This window comes from Callorhinus ursinus, unplaced genomic scaffold, assembly GCF_003265705.2.
Source record: "Callorhinus ursinus isolate GAN/ISIS: 27379988/994484 unplaced genomic scaffold, GSC_fseal_2.0 scaffold70, whole genome shotgun sequence".
Lineage (NCBI taxonomy): Eukaryota > Metazoa > Chordata > Mammalia > Carnivora > Otariidae > Callorhinus > Callorhinus ursinus.
Window position 1 is genome coordinate 1,219,517 of NW_027397132.1, and position 17,335 is coordinate 1,236,851.

At 41.2% G+C, this 17,335-nt stretch overlaps 1 protein-coding gene across 2 annotated transcripts in view; it reads right to left on the reverse strand.

Annotated features, from left to right (window-relative positions):
- The window catches only part of LMTK2 (lemur tyrosine kinase 2), an 89,838-nt gene that overhangs the window by 42,381 nt on the left and 30,122 nt on the right, over nucleotides 1-17,335 (reverse strand). For both annotated transcript variants that reach the window (XM_025863589.2, XM_025863588.2), the window contains exons 4-6: nucleotides 6,545-6,618; nucleotides 2,039-2,157; nucleotides 1,772-1,859 (exon numbers count right to left, since the gene is read on the reverse strand). In XM_025863589.2, the coding sequence (XP_025719374.2) occupies nucleotides 1,772-1,859; nucleotides 2,039-2,157; nucleotides 6,545-6,618 (281 nt within the window). The remainder of the gene's footprint in view (nucleotides 1-1,771; nucleotides 1,860-2,038; nucleotides 2,158-6,544; nucleotides 6,619-17,335) is intronic.

Consider the following 17,335-nt stretch of genomic DNA (forward strand, 5'->3'; position numbering starts at 1 on the left):
GGATAGAGGAGATTTGAACAACCTCATAAATTTGACCCAAAAGGAGCCATACAGGTACACTTGTATAGAATACCAGAATATATATCCCCCACCCCCCACAGCACCTACAGATATTAAAATATACATTGATCCTAGGGTGAAGATGAATCTAGCCTGGGAGAGAGCTGCAGCTGCCCCAGAGCTAATGCATAAAATGAGTGAGAATCACTTTGCTCTTATCAGTCACTGAGATTTGGGGGTTACTCTGATAATCCAATGAAAGCTAATACAGCAAGGTTATTAATTTTTCTTTGGAATTAACTACCTCTGCCAATGAGCGTAATATTCAAATCACATTTAGGAATTAAAACAAAAATCCACAATGGTTACTGCTCTCTTTCCATTTTACCAGCTGAAAATATTGTCTGAACTAACTGGGGATTTATCCTGATGTGCTCCCACTTTTCTGTGTATAGTCTTAAGGTTTTAATATTCTGAAAACTGAGACAATGCAAGGAAATTAAAACCTAGCTTTTAAAAACAAATGACTGGGGTGGGGGAATGGGTTAGCCTGGTGATGGGTATTAAAGAGGGCACGTACTGAATGGGGCACTGGGTATAATACACAAACAATGAATCATGGAACACTACATCAAAAACTAACAATGTAATGTATGGTGATTAACATAACATAATAAAATAAAAATAAAAACAGATGATTACAGGAAATTTACACATAAACGTTATTATTATTCATAAAAGCTGTACAAAAAGTTTTTCCAATTATAAATCTCAGTAAGTTAATACTATCATGCTAAGAATTTAGGCTATTAATTGTAGGTTAAAAAAAATCATCTCATTATTTAAAAATATAAATGGCACATACATTCCTTATTTTAAAAAACTGATAGGTTGGGGAGCCTGGGTGGCTCAGTCAGTTAAGCATCTGCCTTTGGCTCAGGTCATGATCTTGGGGTCCTAGGACTGAGCCCCAAGTTGGGGGCTCTCTGTGCAGCGGGGAGGCCGCTTCTCCCTCTCCCTCCGCCCTATCCCCAACCCCAGCTCTGCTTCCTTGCTCACTCTCGTACTCTCTCTCAAATAAATAAATAAAATCTTTTTTTTAAACAATTTTATTTATTTATTTATTAAGATTTTATTTATTTGTGAGAGAGAGAACGAGAGACAGAGAGCATGAGAGGGAGGAGGGTCAGAGGGAGAAGCAGACTCCCTGCTCAGCAGGGAGCCTGATGTGGGACTCGATCCCGGGACTCCAGGATCATGACCTGAGCCAAAGGCAGTCGCTTAACCCACTGAGCCACCCAGGCGCCCAATAAATAAAATCTTTTAAAAAAATAAAAAATAAAATAAAAACCTGACAGGTCATGGGTACTCTTATAATATCACCTCAATGGGGAAAAGTGTTTCGAACTGCCTAGCTGAAGTCAAGACCTCAAGCTCAGGAAGGGCGATCCTAAATCCACACTCTGGCTCTGCCATATACTTGATAAACAACATTTTCTTCATCTCCGTGAACCTCACTTTAATCATATATATATATAATGTGTGGACAAATATGATTAAATGTAATGCATGCAAACAGAGATGGAATATAAAACAACACTTAAGTGTTGGTTAATAGCATTTTCAAAGGTAATGACTTAGTACGTCATAAAGTTTTTAAAATTGGGGGACAGAAGTGAAAGTAGTCCCTCATCCAGCATTTCTATGTGTCAAAAACACTTGGATGTAACCTTTCTAAATGCTTGACCTTGAATTTCCACTAAAAACTTACCAAGTCACAGAACTCAAACACCAGAAGATAGGGAATTGCTTCTACACATTGTCCAACACACTGAAGAATATTTGGATGCTGAAGAATACTAAAAAATAAAAGTCATAGTGTTGTTCATCAAGGTGCATGCTAGTAGAACTGTTCAAACAGTAAATCAAATTTTAACACTCATGATTGAAATACGATAAATAGCAAAGCCATTTTAAACACCTGATCTTCATTAGACTACAGGCTATGTTTACAGAACACATATTAAGGTTTACTTACTAGTAAGGTTCTCCATTTTTCAAAAAAGTATCTTGTTCCTTTGGGCTTGCACTTGCTTTTAATTCCTTCACTATTACTCTTGCTACGCTAGTGCCCGTGTAAATCTCTCCAAGGAGGACCTAAAACCAAAGAACAGTTTTTTACTTCACTTCCAACAAAATGGTGAAGAAGTATGTCTCACTATCAGGAAGCGGAGTATGGGAAAATAAATTAAGCAACAATCAGGTCTTCTACTATGAAAACACCACCTCAGAAAAAGCTTGAAAAATGAAACCATTTTCCTTCAGTATTAAACTGTTCGTTGGATACTGAAGCTTTCATATATGTATCTGTATTTTTTTTTATTTATTATAAAATTGTACCATACTTTCCCGGATATTACCAGTGACATCACAGAAGAGTAATTTACAAGTTCAGTTCAAACATAACTCAAATGTTTCTCAAAACACTTCAACTGGGTTTTGTTATTTTGTCTCCTTCACATATGAGAAAGTAAACTGACACCCAGGCAATAGGCAATGCGCAAATATACTATCATTGCATCATAACTTTAAAAATGTAAGGCATTCCAATTATTCCAGACCTTTATCTTGTACTAAAACTTCAGTCAAAACACAAGGAAAAAATATGCCACTGAAATGAACAGAATACAAAATGAATGAAAATAATGGGGCGCCTGGATGGCTCAGTTAGTTGGGCAACTGACTCTTGATTTCGGCCCAGGTCACGACCTCAGAGTGGTGGGGTCCAGCCCTGCATAGGGCTCTGCACTCAGCACAGAGTCTGCTTGGGATTCCCTCCCTCTCCCTCTGCCCCTCCCCCGGCTCGTGCTCTCTCGCTCTCTCTCTCTCTCTCGAATAGATGAATCTTTTAAAAAAATGAATGAAAATAAGAGCACACTACAAGTGAAACACCAAATATAAATACTGGACAATACGAAGGCATTCCAAAACATGAAAATAATGAAGTAAAATTTTTTATTTAAATCAAGAATGATCTAAACTAAAAGCCCTTCTTTTTAAAATAGTTTTTTATTTTATTTAATTTTTACTTATTTATTTATTTTAGATTTTATTTATTTGACAGAGCGAGACACAGTGAGAGAGGGAACACAAGCAGGGGCAGTGGGAGAGGGAGAAGCAGGCTTCCTGTGGAGCAGGGAGCCCGATGCGGGGCTCGATCCCAGGACCCTGGGTCATGACCTGAGCCGAAGGCAGATGCTTAACGACTGAGCCACCCAGGCGCCCCTAAAATAGTTTTTAATATTTTTATCAAGTAGATTAATTTAATGCCCTGGAAATAGAGAGTAAGACCTTGAACAGAATATAATGTGTTTATTAAGAACATAAAGGCCGAACAATAAACAGAACAAGGAATTCTGATAATTAACCAAGTCATATACTCTGGTTTCAAATAACCAGCCTGGATATCTATCATAAGCCTAACACTCATAAAATAGCAATTCCAAAAAAGGTTAGAATAATCTCGCTGTCTCTCTCTCTCTCTGCCATCATTCTTGATCTTCAATGTCTGCAAGGATAATTCATCATTCAACACCCTGACCTCTCAGGTTTTTACCTCACTTCCAATAATCTTTTCTCTGCCCCCATCTTGGCAAAATCTCCTGTGGGTCCAGACCTAGTTAATAACTGGATTATGTCCCACACTCCAAATTCTGATTTCTCCTTTCTCCTCTGTCCTTTAATTTCCAGCTCACTCACTTAAACAGTCTAATCCGTCCAATTTGCCCTCCAGATCCATTCATGGCACCACCATTCCACCATCCCGCCCCTACTGCAAGGCCCCTCTCCCCTCCCTGGAAGCTAAGACCCCGTCATCCTGTGCTGTCACCACCCCTTACCCCTCTCACAGAGCCCTGTGGGCTTAGCCAAACCCCAGCACTGCTTCAATTCAATTACCTGCCTATGGTAACACCAAAAGTCGACAAAACACACAACCACGATGACTGGTCTCATTTCAAATTTGAAGGTCCTCAGCATTCCCATCCTTCCACTGCGTTTCCTAGCTGACAGGGTTCCCAGAGGACTCTCTCACACCTTCTTCTCCTAGTCAAACTCCCAATGCATCTTTTAACTCCTCCCTTTCAACTGGCCTCCTATTCACTGAATAAAATAACCAGAAGTGAACTTCCTCATTTTAACACCAAATCCACCTTCACCTGTATCCACACACTGTTTTTATTCCCTTTTCAAGAGAACTCCTATGGTAAGCCCCCTTTCCTCTCTCCTTTATGATCAGTTTCTCCACTCTAATATAAAAGAGGCTAAAATAGCTGCACATCCTATCAAAAGCAACGCAACGCAAAGCAAAGCAAAGCAAAACAAAACAAAACCACCTTCCCCTGGCCTTCGGATGGTCCCCAACAGCTCATCCTCCACTTCTCTGCTCCCTTCACAGTAAGACTCCTCAACAGGGTTGTCTAAATGTGCTGTCTCCACTTTCTCCCTGTGCCCACTGCATGGGAGTACTTGACCCCTCTACAACCTTTTTTTTTTTTTAAAGATTTTATTTATTTATTTGACAGAGAGAGAGACATAACGAGAGAGGGAACACAAGCAGGGGGAGTGGGAGAGGGAGAAGCAGGCTTCCTGCCGAGCAGGGAGCCCGATGTGGGGCTCGATCCCAGGACCCTGGGATCATGACCTGAGCCGAAGGCAGATGCTTAACCAATTGAGCCACCCAGGCGCCCCCCCCCACAACCTCTTATGACAATCCCATGGCCCCCACACGCTGGGCCCTACCTCTCCCATCCTCATCTTAGTTTGCCAGCAGCATTTACTACTATTCATCTTCTTGGCACTCCTTCTTTACTGACTCTCAGAACACCCCACTCTTCTGCACCCCTTCCTACTCACTGGCTGATCACCTCAGCTTCTGTCACTGACCTGCACTGACCTCTCCTCCCCTTCTTGACGTTCACAATCTTGGTGATTCCATCTAGGCTCATACCTCTGAATACCAGCTACAGACAGAGCTCTCCCAAATGTGTATCTTTGGCCTGGAACCTCTCCCTTGAGCTCTAGATATATATTTCCAACTGCCTACTCGGTATCTCCATCTGGATGCCTAAGAGCCATCCCATCTAACCTAACCAGAAGCAAACTCCTGACTTCCTCCTCCATGCCTGCTTCTCCTTAATCTTTCCCATTTCACTTGCCAGCAGTTCTATTCTTCCCACCAATCAGGCCTTAAGCAGCCATCCTTGACGCCCCCCCTCCTCCAGACTCCATTTCTGATCGATCCCCAGTCCCGCATGCTCTTATTTGAAAATGCACGTTGGCTCACACTTCTCACCGCTCCATGCTATCATCCAGGTCCAAGCCCGCCTGCATCTCTCCCAGTGTGACTACAGCAGCCTTCTGACCAATTTTCCCGCTTTCCGCTTGGTATTCCACAACGTAACTGCCCAAGTGATCCTGTTACCAGTAAGCCAGATTACAGCACTCCTCTCTCAGATGCTGGAGTCCTTTCCCAGCTCACTCTGAGTAAAAGTCTCTAAATGCATATACTCTATCTCATATCACCTGGCTCCCCCACACCTCTCTAAGCCCGTCTCCCACTCCTGATTGTTTGCTGTCTGATCACCTGCCACCACACCCCGCCAACACCCCGCCACGGCTAGAGGTTTCAGCTTTGTCAGGGCAAGGGTTCTCTTTTGTTTGTTGCCACATTCCTAAAACCCCACACAGGCCGGGGCTTCACCTACCTTCCTCCACACTGGACCCTCAGCACCAAAACCAATGCATGATACACAACAGGTTTTGCTAAACGGCTTAGAAGATGTGGTCACTACTAAGGGTTGGCTGACGTCGAAGACTGAGCTCTGACCCACAACTCTGAACGGAAAGACAAGATGCGTAAGACAGCTCATCACTGAGCAAGTACCTCTTCTTGCCTTGACCACCCTGCTTACAATGCAGTCGCCACTCAGGAAACTTTTACAGAGAACAACTGCTAGTTACACCATGGAAATGGCTATGATAATAAGATTATTCCTTCTGAATACCCCTTGGTAAAAAGATCAACAAACCACTGTTTCTATTTGCCTCTTGACAGGCTATGAGAAATAAGAGAACAGTTCTTTGCCATGGTTTCCATAATAGTAATACTACGTATCTACGGTTCTAAAGTGGTTTAAGTATTGTAATGAAGAAGAGGGGAGAAAGGGAGAAGAATTAAAAAACAATTTACCTTGAGGAGGATAAAAAGTTTCTAAAATTCCAGTCTCTCTTCCCTTCTTACTGTTCTATGCCAACAATTAGAAAAGTATCTGATATATAAATAAAAGAACTTCTTAGAAAAATGCATACACCTAGAAACACTGAAGCTCACTATCCTATGTGATTTCAGGGTGTAAAGAGTAGACTCAACTGGTACCATAGCAACTAAAGAGAATGTGGAATGTCCTACAACTCTTAATTAGCTTTAAATTCTAAACATTATAACTAAGAGGGGAAAAAAAAGTAGATGTGAACGACATTTTACCTTTCCAAACCAGCCATTTCCAATTTCCTGGATGTAGTTTAGACTGTGGCGGGCAACTTGAGACTTCAAACCTTCTGTAGGAAAAAGAACATAAAAAATAAATATGGGTACTTAAGTGAAATAAAATAAATATTAAATATATAATCTAAAGAATAAACTCAAACATAAATTTAAAGCTTGTGCTAATAAAGGCAGAAATCAATTCATATATATACACCATCATTTTCAAACTCATGGTTTGAAAAATGGTTTCAAGTTTTATTTATTTTTTAAAGATTTTATTTATTTATTTGACAGAGAGAGAGACACAGTGAGAGAGGGAACACAAGCAGGGGGAGTGGGAGAGGGAGAAGCAGACTTCCCGCCGAGCAGGGAGCCTGATGCGGGGCTCGATCCCAGGACCCTGGGATCATGACCTGAGCCGAAGGCAGACGCTTAACGACTGAGCCACCCAGGCGCCCCTGGTTTCAAGTTTTAAAGCTGACCAATATTTTTTTGAATGGGTTTCCTACCTGATTCTTTAATACTTTGCACCGTGTTTTCTCATCTAAACCCTCTCCTATAACCACTAATCACCATTTCAATGGCTTTTACTTAGTCCTTAGTTTCATGCAGGTGCAGGTGAAAAGCTTGTCAAAATCTGTTGGTGTCAAATCTTATCAGAACTCTGGAAGACAAAGATTTCCAGCAACCAAATCAAACCAGGAGAAAGGCCACTGAAACAGGGTAGAATTTCTTTGTGTCTTTGAATTTATCATAGCCCCACCCCCCCAACCTCCCGTGCAGCAGCGATCTTCATGATGACACATGTTCCGTTGTGGGTCCCAGTTCCAGACAGAGCACAGTAGACCTTATTATTCCCAAAGAACTGTGTTTCCTTTTACTGGAAGTTTCCCTGAGGGACCGCCACAAGTGGCTTCCCTTGGTTTCACCAAACTCAGAACTCTATCAGGACAGAGTGTTCCTCAAGAACAGTGAAAGCCAAATGAATGAGACACTTCCACTGGGGCAAAATATAACAGTAGAGGCAAAGAGGAGACATGCTGAAAGCTTTAGCGGAAAAGCAGGGGAGTGAGATTTGGGAGGTGAACAGGGGCTCTGAAAAGCTATTGCAATATATGGAGGAACCTTGAGAGCCACCTGCATGCTCAGAGAAGGACATGCACTCACAGAAGACTTGAGAAGAACATAACTTTCACACCTCTAGCTAGGCTTCATGCCCAGCACAAGCAGGAGGTGAGGACTAAGGCAGAGCTGTAAGTAGCCTGGGTGAAGAGCATCCCAACACAGAGCTAATATGCAAAGACCCACAGAATACTTTTATTTTGTTTTTGTTTTCTTCCTTCTTCTAAGTACATATTATTCAAAATGTCCAATTTTCAACAAAAAAGTACAAAACATGCAAAGAAACAAGAAAGCATGGTCCACTCATAGGTACAAAGAAAATGTAAAACAAAGTGTCCCTGAGAAAACACAGTGGCTTTACCAGACAAGACTTGAAATCAACTGTCTTAAACACGCTCAAAGAGCAAAAGGAAATCATGGACAAAGAACTGAAGGACACCAGGAGAATGCTGTCCTGATAAGTGGAGAAGATCAATAAAGAGATTCAAATTAGTAAAAGGAGCCAAATGCCAATTTGGAGCCAAAAAGTACAATAACTGAAACAAAAAAATTTACTAGAGGGTTTCAACCAAAGATGGGAGCAGACAGAAGCAGCCGTGACCTTGAAGAGAGTTCAAATACAATTATCCAAGCTGAGCAGAAGAAAAAAGAATGAAAAAAAAATATCAATGGGCAAAGGCTCCAAAGGGACTTGTGGGACACCACCAAAGGGACCAACATACGCATGAGAGCCCCAGAAAAAGAGGGGGAAAGAGGGCAGAAAGAATATTTGAAGATATAATGGTAAAAAATGTCCCAACTTGGAAAAAGGTATGAATCTACACATGCAAGAAGTTCAACAAATTCCAAGTAAGATAAACTCAAACACATCATAATCAGACTGTCAAAAACCAAAGATGGAGAATCTTGAAAGCACCAAAAGGGAGCCACTCCTACATATAAGGGATCTTTGATAAGATTAACAACTGATTTCTCACCAGAAACCATGGAGGCCAAAAGGCAGTGGGATGGCACAAGTGACATGCTGAAAGAAATGACCCGTCAATCAAGAATTCTATACCCGACAAAAACCGTCTTCCAAAAAATGAAGGAGAAGGTAAGACATCTCTAGATAAACACAGGTTTAGGGAGATTACTGCCACTATACCTGCCCTACAATAACTGTTAAAGGGAGTCCTTCAGGTTAAAGTAAAAGGACACTAAACAGTAACTGGAAGCCATATGAACAAATAAAGATCACTTGTAAAACTACATAGGTAATTATAAAAGCCAGCATCATTGTACTTTTGGTGTGTAGCTCCTCTTTTAATTTACTACACGATTGAAAAGATAAACACATGAAAAATTATAAATCTATGTTAATGGAAACACAAGATCTGAAGATGTAATTTGTGATGACATAAAAGGACTCGACTGAATTGCCGACTATTTATATGGTACTGAAGCTAAAAATTGGTATCAACTGAAACACAATTGTTATAAATTGAAGATAATTATGATCCCCAAGAAAATATCTAAAAAATATAAACAAAAGGAAATCAAAATGGCACACACACAAATCTTAATGGCCTATTTTGCAGAAATGGAAAAACTGATCCTAAAATTCATATGGGGGGGCCACCTGGGTGGCTCAGTCAGTTGGGCGTCGGTCTTTGGCTCAGGTCATGGTCCTGGGGTCCTGGGATTAAGCCCCACCCTGCGGGATCCCTGCTCAGTGGGAAGTCTACTTCTCCCTCTCCGTTGCTTGTTGCTCTCCTGCTTATGCTCTCTCTCGCTCTAATAGATAAAATCTTAAAAATAAATAAATAAATAAAATAAAAAATCATATAGAATTTCAAGGGACTCTGAATAGCCAAAACATTCTTTAAAACAAAGTTGGAAGATTCATAAACTTCTCAATTCCAAAACTCACTACAAAGCTATACTAGTCAAAACACTGTGATACTGGCAATAAGGCTAGATATAGATCAGTGGGATTGAGAGTCCCAAAATAAACACAAACAAATATGGTCAACTGATTTTCAACAAGGTGCCAAGACAATTCAATGGGGGAAGAACAGTCTCTTCACAAATTGTTGCTGGGGCAACTAGCTATCCACCTGTAAAACAATGAACCTGGAACCTTACTTCACACCATATACAAATACTAATGGGTCAAAGACCCAAATTTCAAAACTAAAACTATAAAAATCATAGAAGACAACATTGGTGCAAATCTTCATGACCTTGAGTTTGACAAAAGTTTCTTAAGTATGACACTAAAAGCACAAGCAACAAAAGAAAAAAATAAACTGGACATCATCAAAATTTAAAACTTTTGTGTATCAAAGGACACTACCAAAAGAGTGAAAAGACAAACTACAGAATAGGAGAAAAACTTGCAAATCACATCATTATTGTGAAACTATTAAATAATTAAGCCAATGTTGTACTGGAACAAGGAATTGACAAATTACTGAAATAGAATAGAAGGCCTACAACAGACACAACACAAATGGTGTTTTTTGTTTTTTTACTTGAGAGAGAGGGTCAGAGTGAGAAGCAGACTCCCCGCTGAGCAGGGAGCCCAACGTGGGGCTCAATCCTGGGACTCCGGGATCATGACCTGAGCCAAAGGCAGACGTTTAACTGACTGAGCCACCCAGGTGCCCCTACATATGGAACTAAAAAGCGAGAGGAATAGAAGGACCAATCAGTGAAGAAAGCTGAGAAAAACACAGTAATCTACCAAAAAGATTCATGGATTCTTTAACACCATACTCAAAAATTAACTCAGGTTTGGGCAGAGCAAGATGGTGTTGGAGTAGGAGACCTGGATTTTGTCTGGTCTCAGGAATTCAGCCGGATAGGGATTAAACCATTCTGAACACCTACGAACTCAACAGGAGATCCAAGAAAAGAATAGCAACAACTCTCTGAACAGAAAAGCGACCACTTACGGGAAGGTAGGACGTGTGAAGTGAATCTGAGGCGATATTCGAGAGATTAGACGGCGGGGGAGGGGGCCTCGTCGGCCACTTCTGGCAAGTGATAGAGCCGCGGAGCACAAAATCGGAACATTTAGAAGTTGGCTCCAGTGAGGGATGTCGCTGCAGTGGCTAAGCGGGGGTGGAACTCTCGCGGGACAGTGTGGTCTCAGGACCCTCGGGGTCACAGAAAGACCGGGGGTGCCTGAGTGCAGCAGAGCCCCTGAGTATCAGAGTGGGGAAGCCGGCTGCAGAGACGGAGCCGAGGCATGGGCTCTCACCTCGGGGTTGCCATAAACTGTGACTGGAGACACAGTCGGGGCCACTGCTCCTCCAGCAGGGACCCAACAAGCGGCAGATCCGGGGAGACTCCCCTTCCTCCCCCGAGAGGAGCGGCGCGGCAGCGCACCGCAGGGATCTGCTGGGTTTGGAGACTCCACACCGAGTCGGGTGCCACAGACAGAAACGCTCGGTCACAGGCCGCGTGAACATGGAGTGCGGCCGGAGACCGGGGAGAAGGGAGTGATTCACTGCTTTTCTCTGGGGGCGCACTGAGGAGTGGGGTCCCGAGTTCTTGGCTCCTCCGGGGCAGAGACTGGGAGGCCGCCATTTTCACTCTCATCCTCCAAAGCTGTACCAAAAGCTTGCAGGCAACAAAAGCTCCTGAGAGCAAACCCAAGCAGGTTACTTAGCCCTGACCGGCAAGGGCAGGGCAATTCCGCCTCCGGCAAAGACATTTGGGAACCACGGCAACAGGCCCCTCCAGAAGATCAGCAAGAACAGCCAGACAAGACCAAGTTTACTGATCGATGAGAAAGGGAGAACTCCAGCGCTAGGGGAATGCTGCACATAGAATTCATGGCTTTTTTACCACGATTCTTTAGTCTTTCAAAGTTAATTTTTTTAACTTTTTTTTGAATTTTTCTTTTTCCCTTTTTCAACCAACATCTTACCAATCCCTTTTTTAAAAAAAAAATTTTATTTTTCATTTTTAGAAGCATAGTCTAGCCCTTCATAGTATTTACCCTTATTTTTGGCATATATATATAAGTTGTTCTCTCTCTAAAATTTTGAGATACAGTTTCTTCTAAACAGATCAAAATATACCCTAAATCTCTAGCGTATGGCTTTGTTCCAGTCTCCTGCCTGATCACATTCTCTCCCCCTTTTTAAATCCTCTTTCTTTTTTCAAACTTATCAATTCCTCTTATAAATTTTTTTATAATTTTCATCTTTACAGTCATATTCCCCCTTCATCGTATCAACCCTTATTTTGTACATATATAAGTCTTTCTTCCTTCAAAATTTTGGGAGGCGCTTTCTTCTAACAGACCAAAATACACCCAAAATCTAGTCTGTGGCACTGATCTATGTACCCGCCTGATCATATTTGATCATATTCTGTTCTTTTTTTGTTTTGTTCTGCTTTTCTTTCTTTTTATCTTTTTCTTTTTCTTTTTTTTCTCTTTTTTATTTCTTTCCCTTTCTTTCCCCCTGGTTTCAGGTCTTTTCTGATTTGTTTAGAGTATATTTTCTGGGGACATTGTTACCCTGTTAGCATCTTGTTCTCTCATTCATCTATTCTCCTCTGGACAAAATGACAAGACGGAAAAAATCACCTCAACAAAAAGAACAAGAGGTAGTACCGTCTGCCAGAGACCTACTCAATACGGACATTAGTACGAGTCGGACCTAGGGTTCAGAATCATGATTTTAAAGATAATAGCTGGCCTTGAAAAAAGCATGGAAGTTATTAGAGAAACCCTTTCTGGAGAAATAAAAGAACTAAAATCCAAGTCAAAATCAAAAAGGCTATTAATGTGGTGCAATCAAAAATGGGGGCACTAACTGCTAGGATAAATGAGGCAGAAGAGAGAATCAGCGATATAGAAGACCAAATGATGGAAAATAAAGAAGCTGAGAAAAAAGAGAGATAAACAACTACTGGATCACAAGGGCAGAATTTGAGAGAGAAGCGATACCATAAGATGAAACAACATTAGAATAATTGGGATCCCAGAAGAAGAAGAAAGAGAGAGAGGGGCAGAAGGTATATTGGAGCAAATTATAATAGAGAACTTCCCTAATGTGGGGAAGGAAACGGGCATCAAAATCCAGGAGGCACAGAGAACCCCTGTGAAAATCAATAAAAATAGGTCAACACCCCGACATCTAATAGTAAAACTTAAGAGTCTCAGAGACAAAGAGAAAATCCTGAAAGCAGCTCGGGGGAAGAGATATGTAACCTATAATGGTAGAAACATTAGACTGGCAACAGACCTATCCACAGAGACCTAGCAGGCCAGAAAGGACTGCCATGATATATTCAGAGCACTAAACGAGAAAAATATGCAGCCAAGAATACTATATCCAGCTAGGTTATCATTGAAAATAGAAGGAGAGATAAAAAGCTTCCAGGACAAATAAAAACTAAAGGAATTTGCAAACACGAAAACAGCCCTACAAGAAATACTGAAAGGGGTCCTCTAAGCAAAGAGAGAGCCTAAAAGCAGCATAGACCAGAAAGGAACACAGACAATATACAGTCACAGTCACCTTACAGGCAATACAATGGCACTAAATTCATACCTTTCAATAGTTACCCTGAATGTAAATGGGCTAAATGCCCCAAAAGACACAGGCTATCAGACTGGATTAAAAACCAAGACCCATCCATATGCTGTCTGCAAGAGACTCATTTTAGACCCAAAGACACTCCCAGATTGAAAGTGAGGGGGCAGAAAACCATTTACCATGCTAATGGACACCAAAAGAAAGCTGGGGTGGCAATCCTTATATCAGACAAATTAGATTTTAAACCAAAGACTGTAATAGATGAAGAAGAACACTATATCCTACTTAAAGGGTCTATCCAACAAGAAGATCTAACAATTGTAAATATCTATGCCCCAACATGGAAGCAGCCAATTATATACGGCAATTAATAACAAAAGCAAAGAAACACATTGACAACAATACAACAGTAGTGGGGGACTTTAACACCCCCCTGACTGAAATGGACAGATCATCTAAACAAAAGATCAACAAGGAAATAAAGACTTTAAATGACACAATGGACCAAATGGACTTCACAGACATATTCAGAACATTCCAACCCAAAGCAACGGAATACACGTTCTTCTCTAGTGCCCATGGAACATTCTCAAGAACAGATCACATCCTAGGTCACAAATCAGGTCTCAACGGGTACCAAAAGATTGAGATCATTCCCTGCATATTTTCAGACCACAATGCTTTGAAACTAGAACTCAATCACAAGAGGAAAGTCAGAAAGAACTCAAATACATGGAGGCTAAAGAGCATCCTACTAAAGAATGAATGGGTCAACCAGGAAATTAAAGAAGAATTAAAAAAAATTCATGGAAACCAATGAAAGTAAAAACACAACTGTTCAAATCTTTGGGATGCAGCAAAGGCAGTCCTAAGAGGAAAGTATATAGCAATACAAGCCTTTCTCAAGAAACAAGAAAGGTCTCAAATACACAACCTAACCCTACACCTAAAGGAGCTAGAGAAAGAACAGCAAATAAAGCCTAAACCCAGCAGGAGAAGAGAAATAATAAAGATCAGACCAGAAATCAATGAAATAGAAACCAAAAGAACAGTAGAACAGATCAACAAAACTAGGAGCTGGTTCTTTGAAAGAATTAACAAGATTGATAAACCCCTGGCCAGACTTATCAAAAAGAAAAGAGAAATGACCCAAATCAACAAAATCTTAAATGAAAGAGGAGAGATCACAACCAACACCAAAGAAATACAAACAATTATAAGAACATATTATGAGCAACTATATGCGAGCAAATTAGATAACCTGGAAGAAATGGATGCATTATCCTAGAGATGTATCAACTACCAAAACTTAACCAGGAAAAAATAGAAAACCTGAACAGACCTATAACCACTAAGGAAATTGAAGCAGTCATCAAAAATCTCCCAACAGGGCGCCTGGGTGGCTCAGTCAGTTAAGTGATTGCCTTCGGCTCAGGTCATGATCCTGGAGTCCCAGGATCGAGTCTCACATCGGGCTCCCTGCTCGGCAGGGAGTCTGCTTCTCCCTCTGACCCTCTTCCCTCTCGTGCTCTCTATCTCTCAAATAAATAAATAAAATCTTAAAAAAAAAAAAAAATCTCCCAACAAACAAAAGCCCAGGGCCAGATGGCTTCCCAAGGGAATTCTACCAAACATTTAAAGAAGAATTAATACCTATTCTCCTGAAACTGTTCCAAAAAATAGAAATGGAAGGAAAACTTCCAAACTCGTTTTATGAGGCCACCACTACCTTGATCCCCAAACCAGACAAAGACCCCATCAGAAAGGAGAATTACAGACCAATATCCTTGATGAACATGGATGGAAAAATTCTCACCAACATACTAGCCAATAGGATCCAACAGTACATTAAAAGGCTTATTCACCACGACCAAGTGGGATTTATCCCTGGGCTGCAAGGCTGGTTCAACATCCGCAAATCAACCAACGTGATACAATACATTAACAAAAGAAAGAACAAGAATCATATGATCCTCTCAACAGATGCAGAAAAAGCATTTGACAAAGTACAGCATCCTTTCTTGATCAAAACTCTTCAGAGCATAGGGATAGAGGTTACACAGCTCAGTATCATAAAAGCCATCTATGAAAAACCTACAGCGAATATCATTCTCAATGGGGAAAAACTGAGAGCTTTCCCCCTAAGGTCAGGAACGCGGCAGGGATGTCCACTCTCACCACTGCTATTCAACATAGTATTAGAAGTCCTAGCCACAGCAATCAGACAACAAAAAGGAATGAAAGGCATCCAAATCGGCAAAGAAGTCAAACTCTCACTCTTTGCAGATGATATGATACTTTATGTGGAAAACCCAAAAAGACTCCACCCCAAAACTGCTAGAACTCATACAGGAATTCAGTAAAGTGGCAGGATATAAAATCAATGCACAGAAATCAGTGGCATTCCTATACACCAACAACAAGATAGAAGGAAGAGAAATTAAGGAGTCGATCCCATTTACAACTGCACCCAAAACCATAGGATACCTAGAAATAAATCTAACCAAAGAGGCAAAGAATCTGTACGCAGAAAACTATAAAATACTCATGAAAGAAATTGAGGAAGACACAAAGAAATGGAAAAATGTTCCATGCTCATGGACTGAAAGAACAAATATTGTGAAGATGTCAATGCTACCTAGAGCAATCTACACATTCAATGCAATCCCCATCAAAATACCGTCAACTTTTTTCAAAGAAATGGAACAAATTTTCCTAAAATTTGTATGGAACCAGAAAAGACCCCAAATAGCCAGAGGAATGTTGAAAAAGAAAAGCAAAGCTGGTGGCATCACAATTCCGGACTTCCAGCTCTATTACAAAGCTGTCATCATCAAGACAGTATGGTACTGGCACAAAAACAGACACATTGATCAATGGAACAGAATCGAGAGCCCAGAAATGGACCCTCAACTCTGTAGTCAACTAATCTTTGACAAAGCAGGAAAGAATGTCCAATGGAAAAAAGACAGTCTCTTCAACAAATGGTGTTGGGAAAATTGGACAGCCACCTGCAGAAGAATGAAACTGGACCATTTCCTTACACCACACACAAAAATAGACTCCAAATGGTTGAAAGACCTAAACGTGAGACAGGAGTCCATCCAAATCCTAAAGGAGAACACAGGCAGCAACCTCTTCGACCTCAGCCGCAGCAACTTCTTCCTAGAAACATCACCAAAGGCAAGGGAAGCCAGGGCAAAAATGAACTATTGGGATTTCATCAAGATAAAAAGCTTTTGCACAGCGAAAGAAACAGTCCACAAAACCAAAAGACAACCAACAGAATGGGAGAAGGATGTGCAAATGACATATCAGATAAAGGGCTAGTATCCAAAATCTATAAAGAACTTATCAAACTCAACACCCAAAGAACAAATAATCCAATCAAGAAATGGGCAGAAGACATGAACAGACATTTTTCCAAAGAAGACATCCAAATGGCCAAAAGACACATGAAAAAGTGCTCCACATCGCTCGGCATCAGGGAAATCCAAATCAAAACCTCAATGAGATACCACCTCACACCAGTCAGAATGGCTAAAATTAACAAGTCAGGAAATGACAGATGTTGGCAGGGATGCGGAGAAAGGGGAACCCTCCTACTCTGTTGGTGGGAATGCAAGCTGGTGCAGCCACTCTGGAAAACAGTATGGAGTTTCCTCAAACGGTTGAAAATAGAGCTACCATACGATCCAGCAATTGCACTACTGGGTATTTACCACAAAGATACAAATGTAGGGATCCGAAGGGATACGTGCATCCCGATGTTTATAGCAGCACTGTCCGTAACAGCCAAACTATGGAAAGAGCCAAGATGTCCATCGACAGATGAATGGATAAAGAAGATGTGGTATATATATACGATGGAATATTATGCAGCCATCAAAAGGAATGAGATCTTGCCATTTGCAACGACGTGGATAGAACTGGAGGGTGTTATGCTGAGTGAACTAAGTCAATCAGAGAAAGACATGTATCATATGACCTCACTGATATGAGGAATTCTTAATCTCAGGAAACAAACTGAGGGTTGCTGGAGTGGGGGTGGGGTGGGAGGGATGGGGTGGCTGGGTGATAGACATCGGGGAGGGTATGTGCTATGGTGAGCGCTGTGAATTGTGCA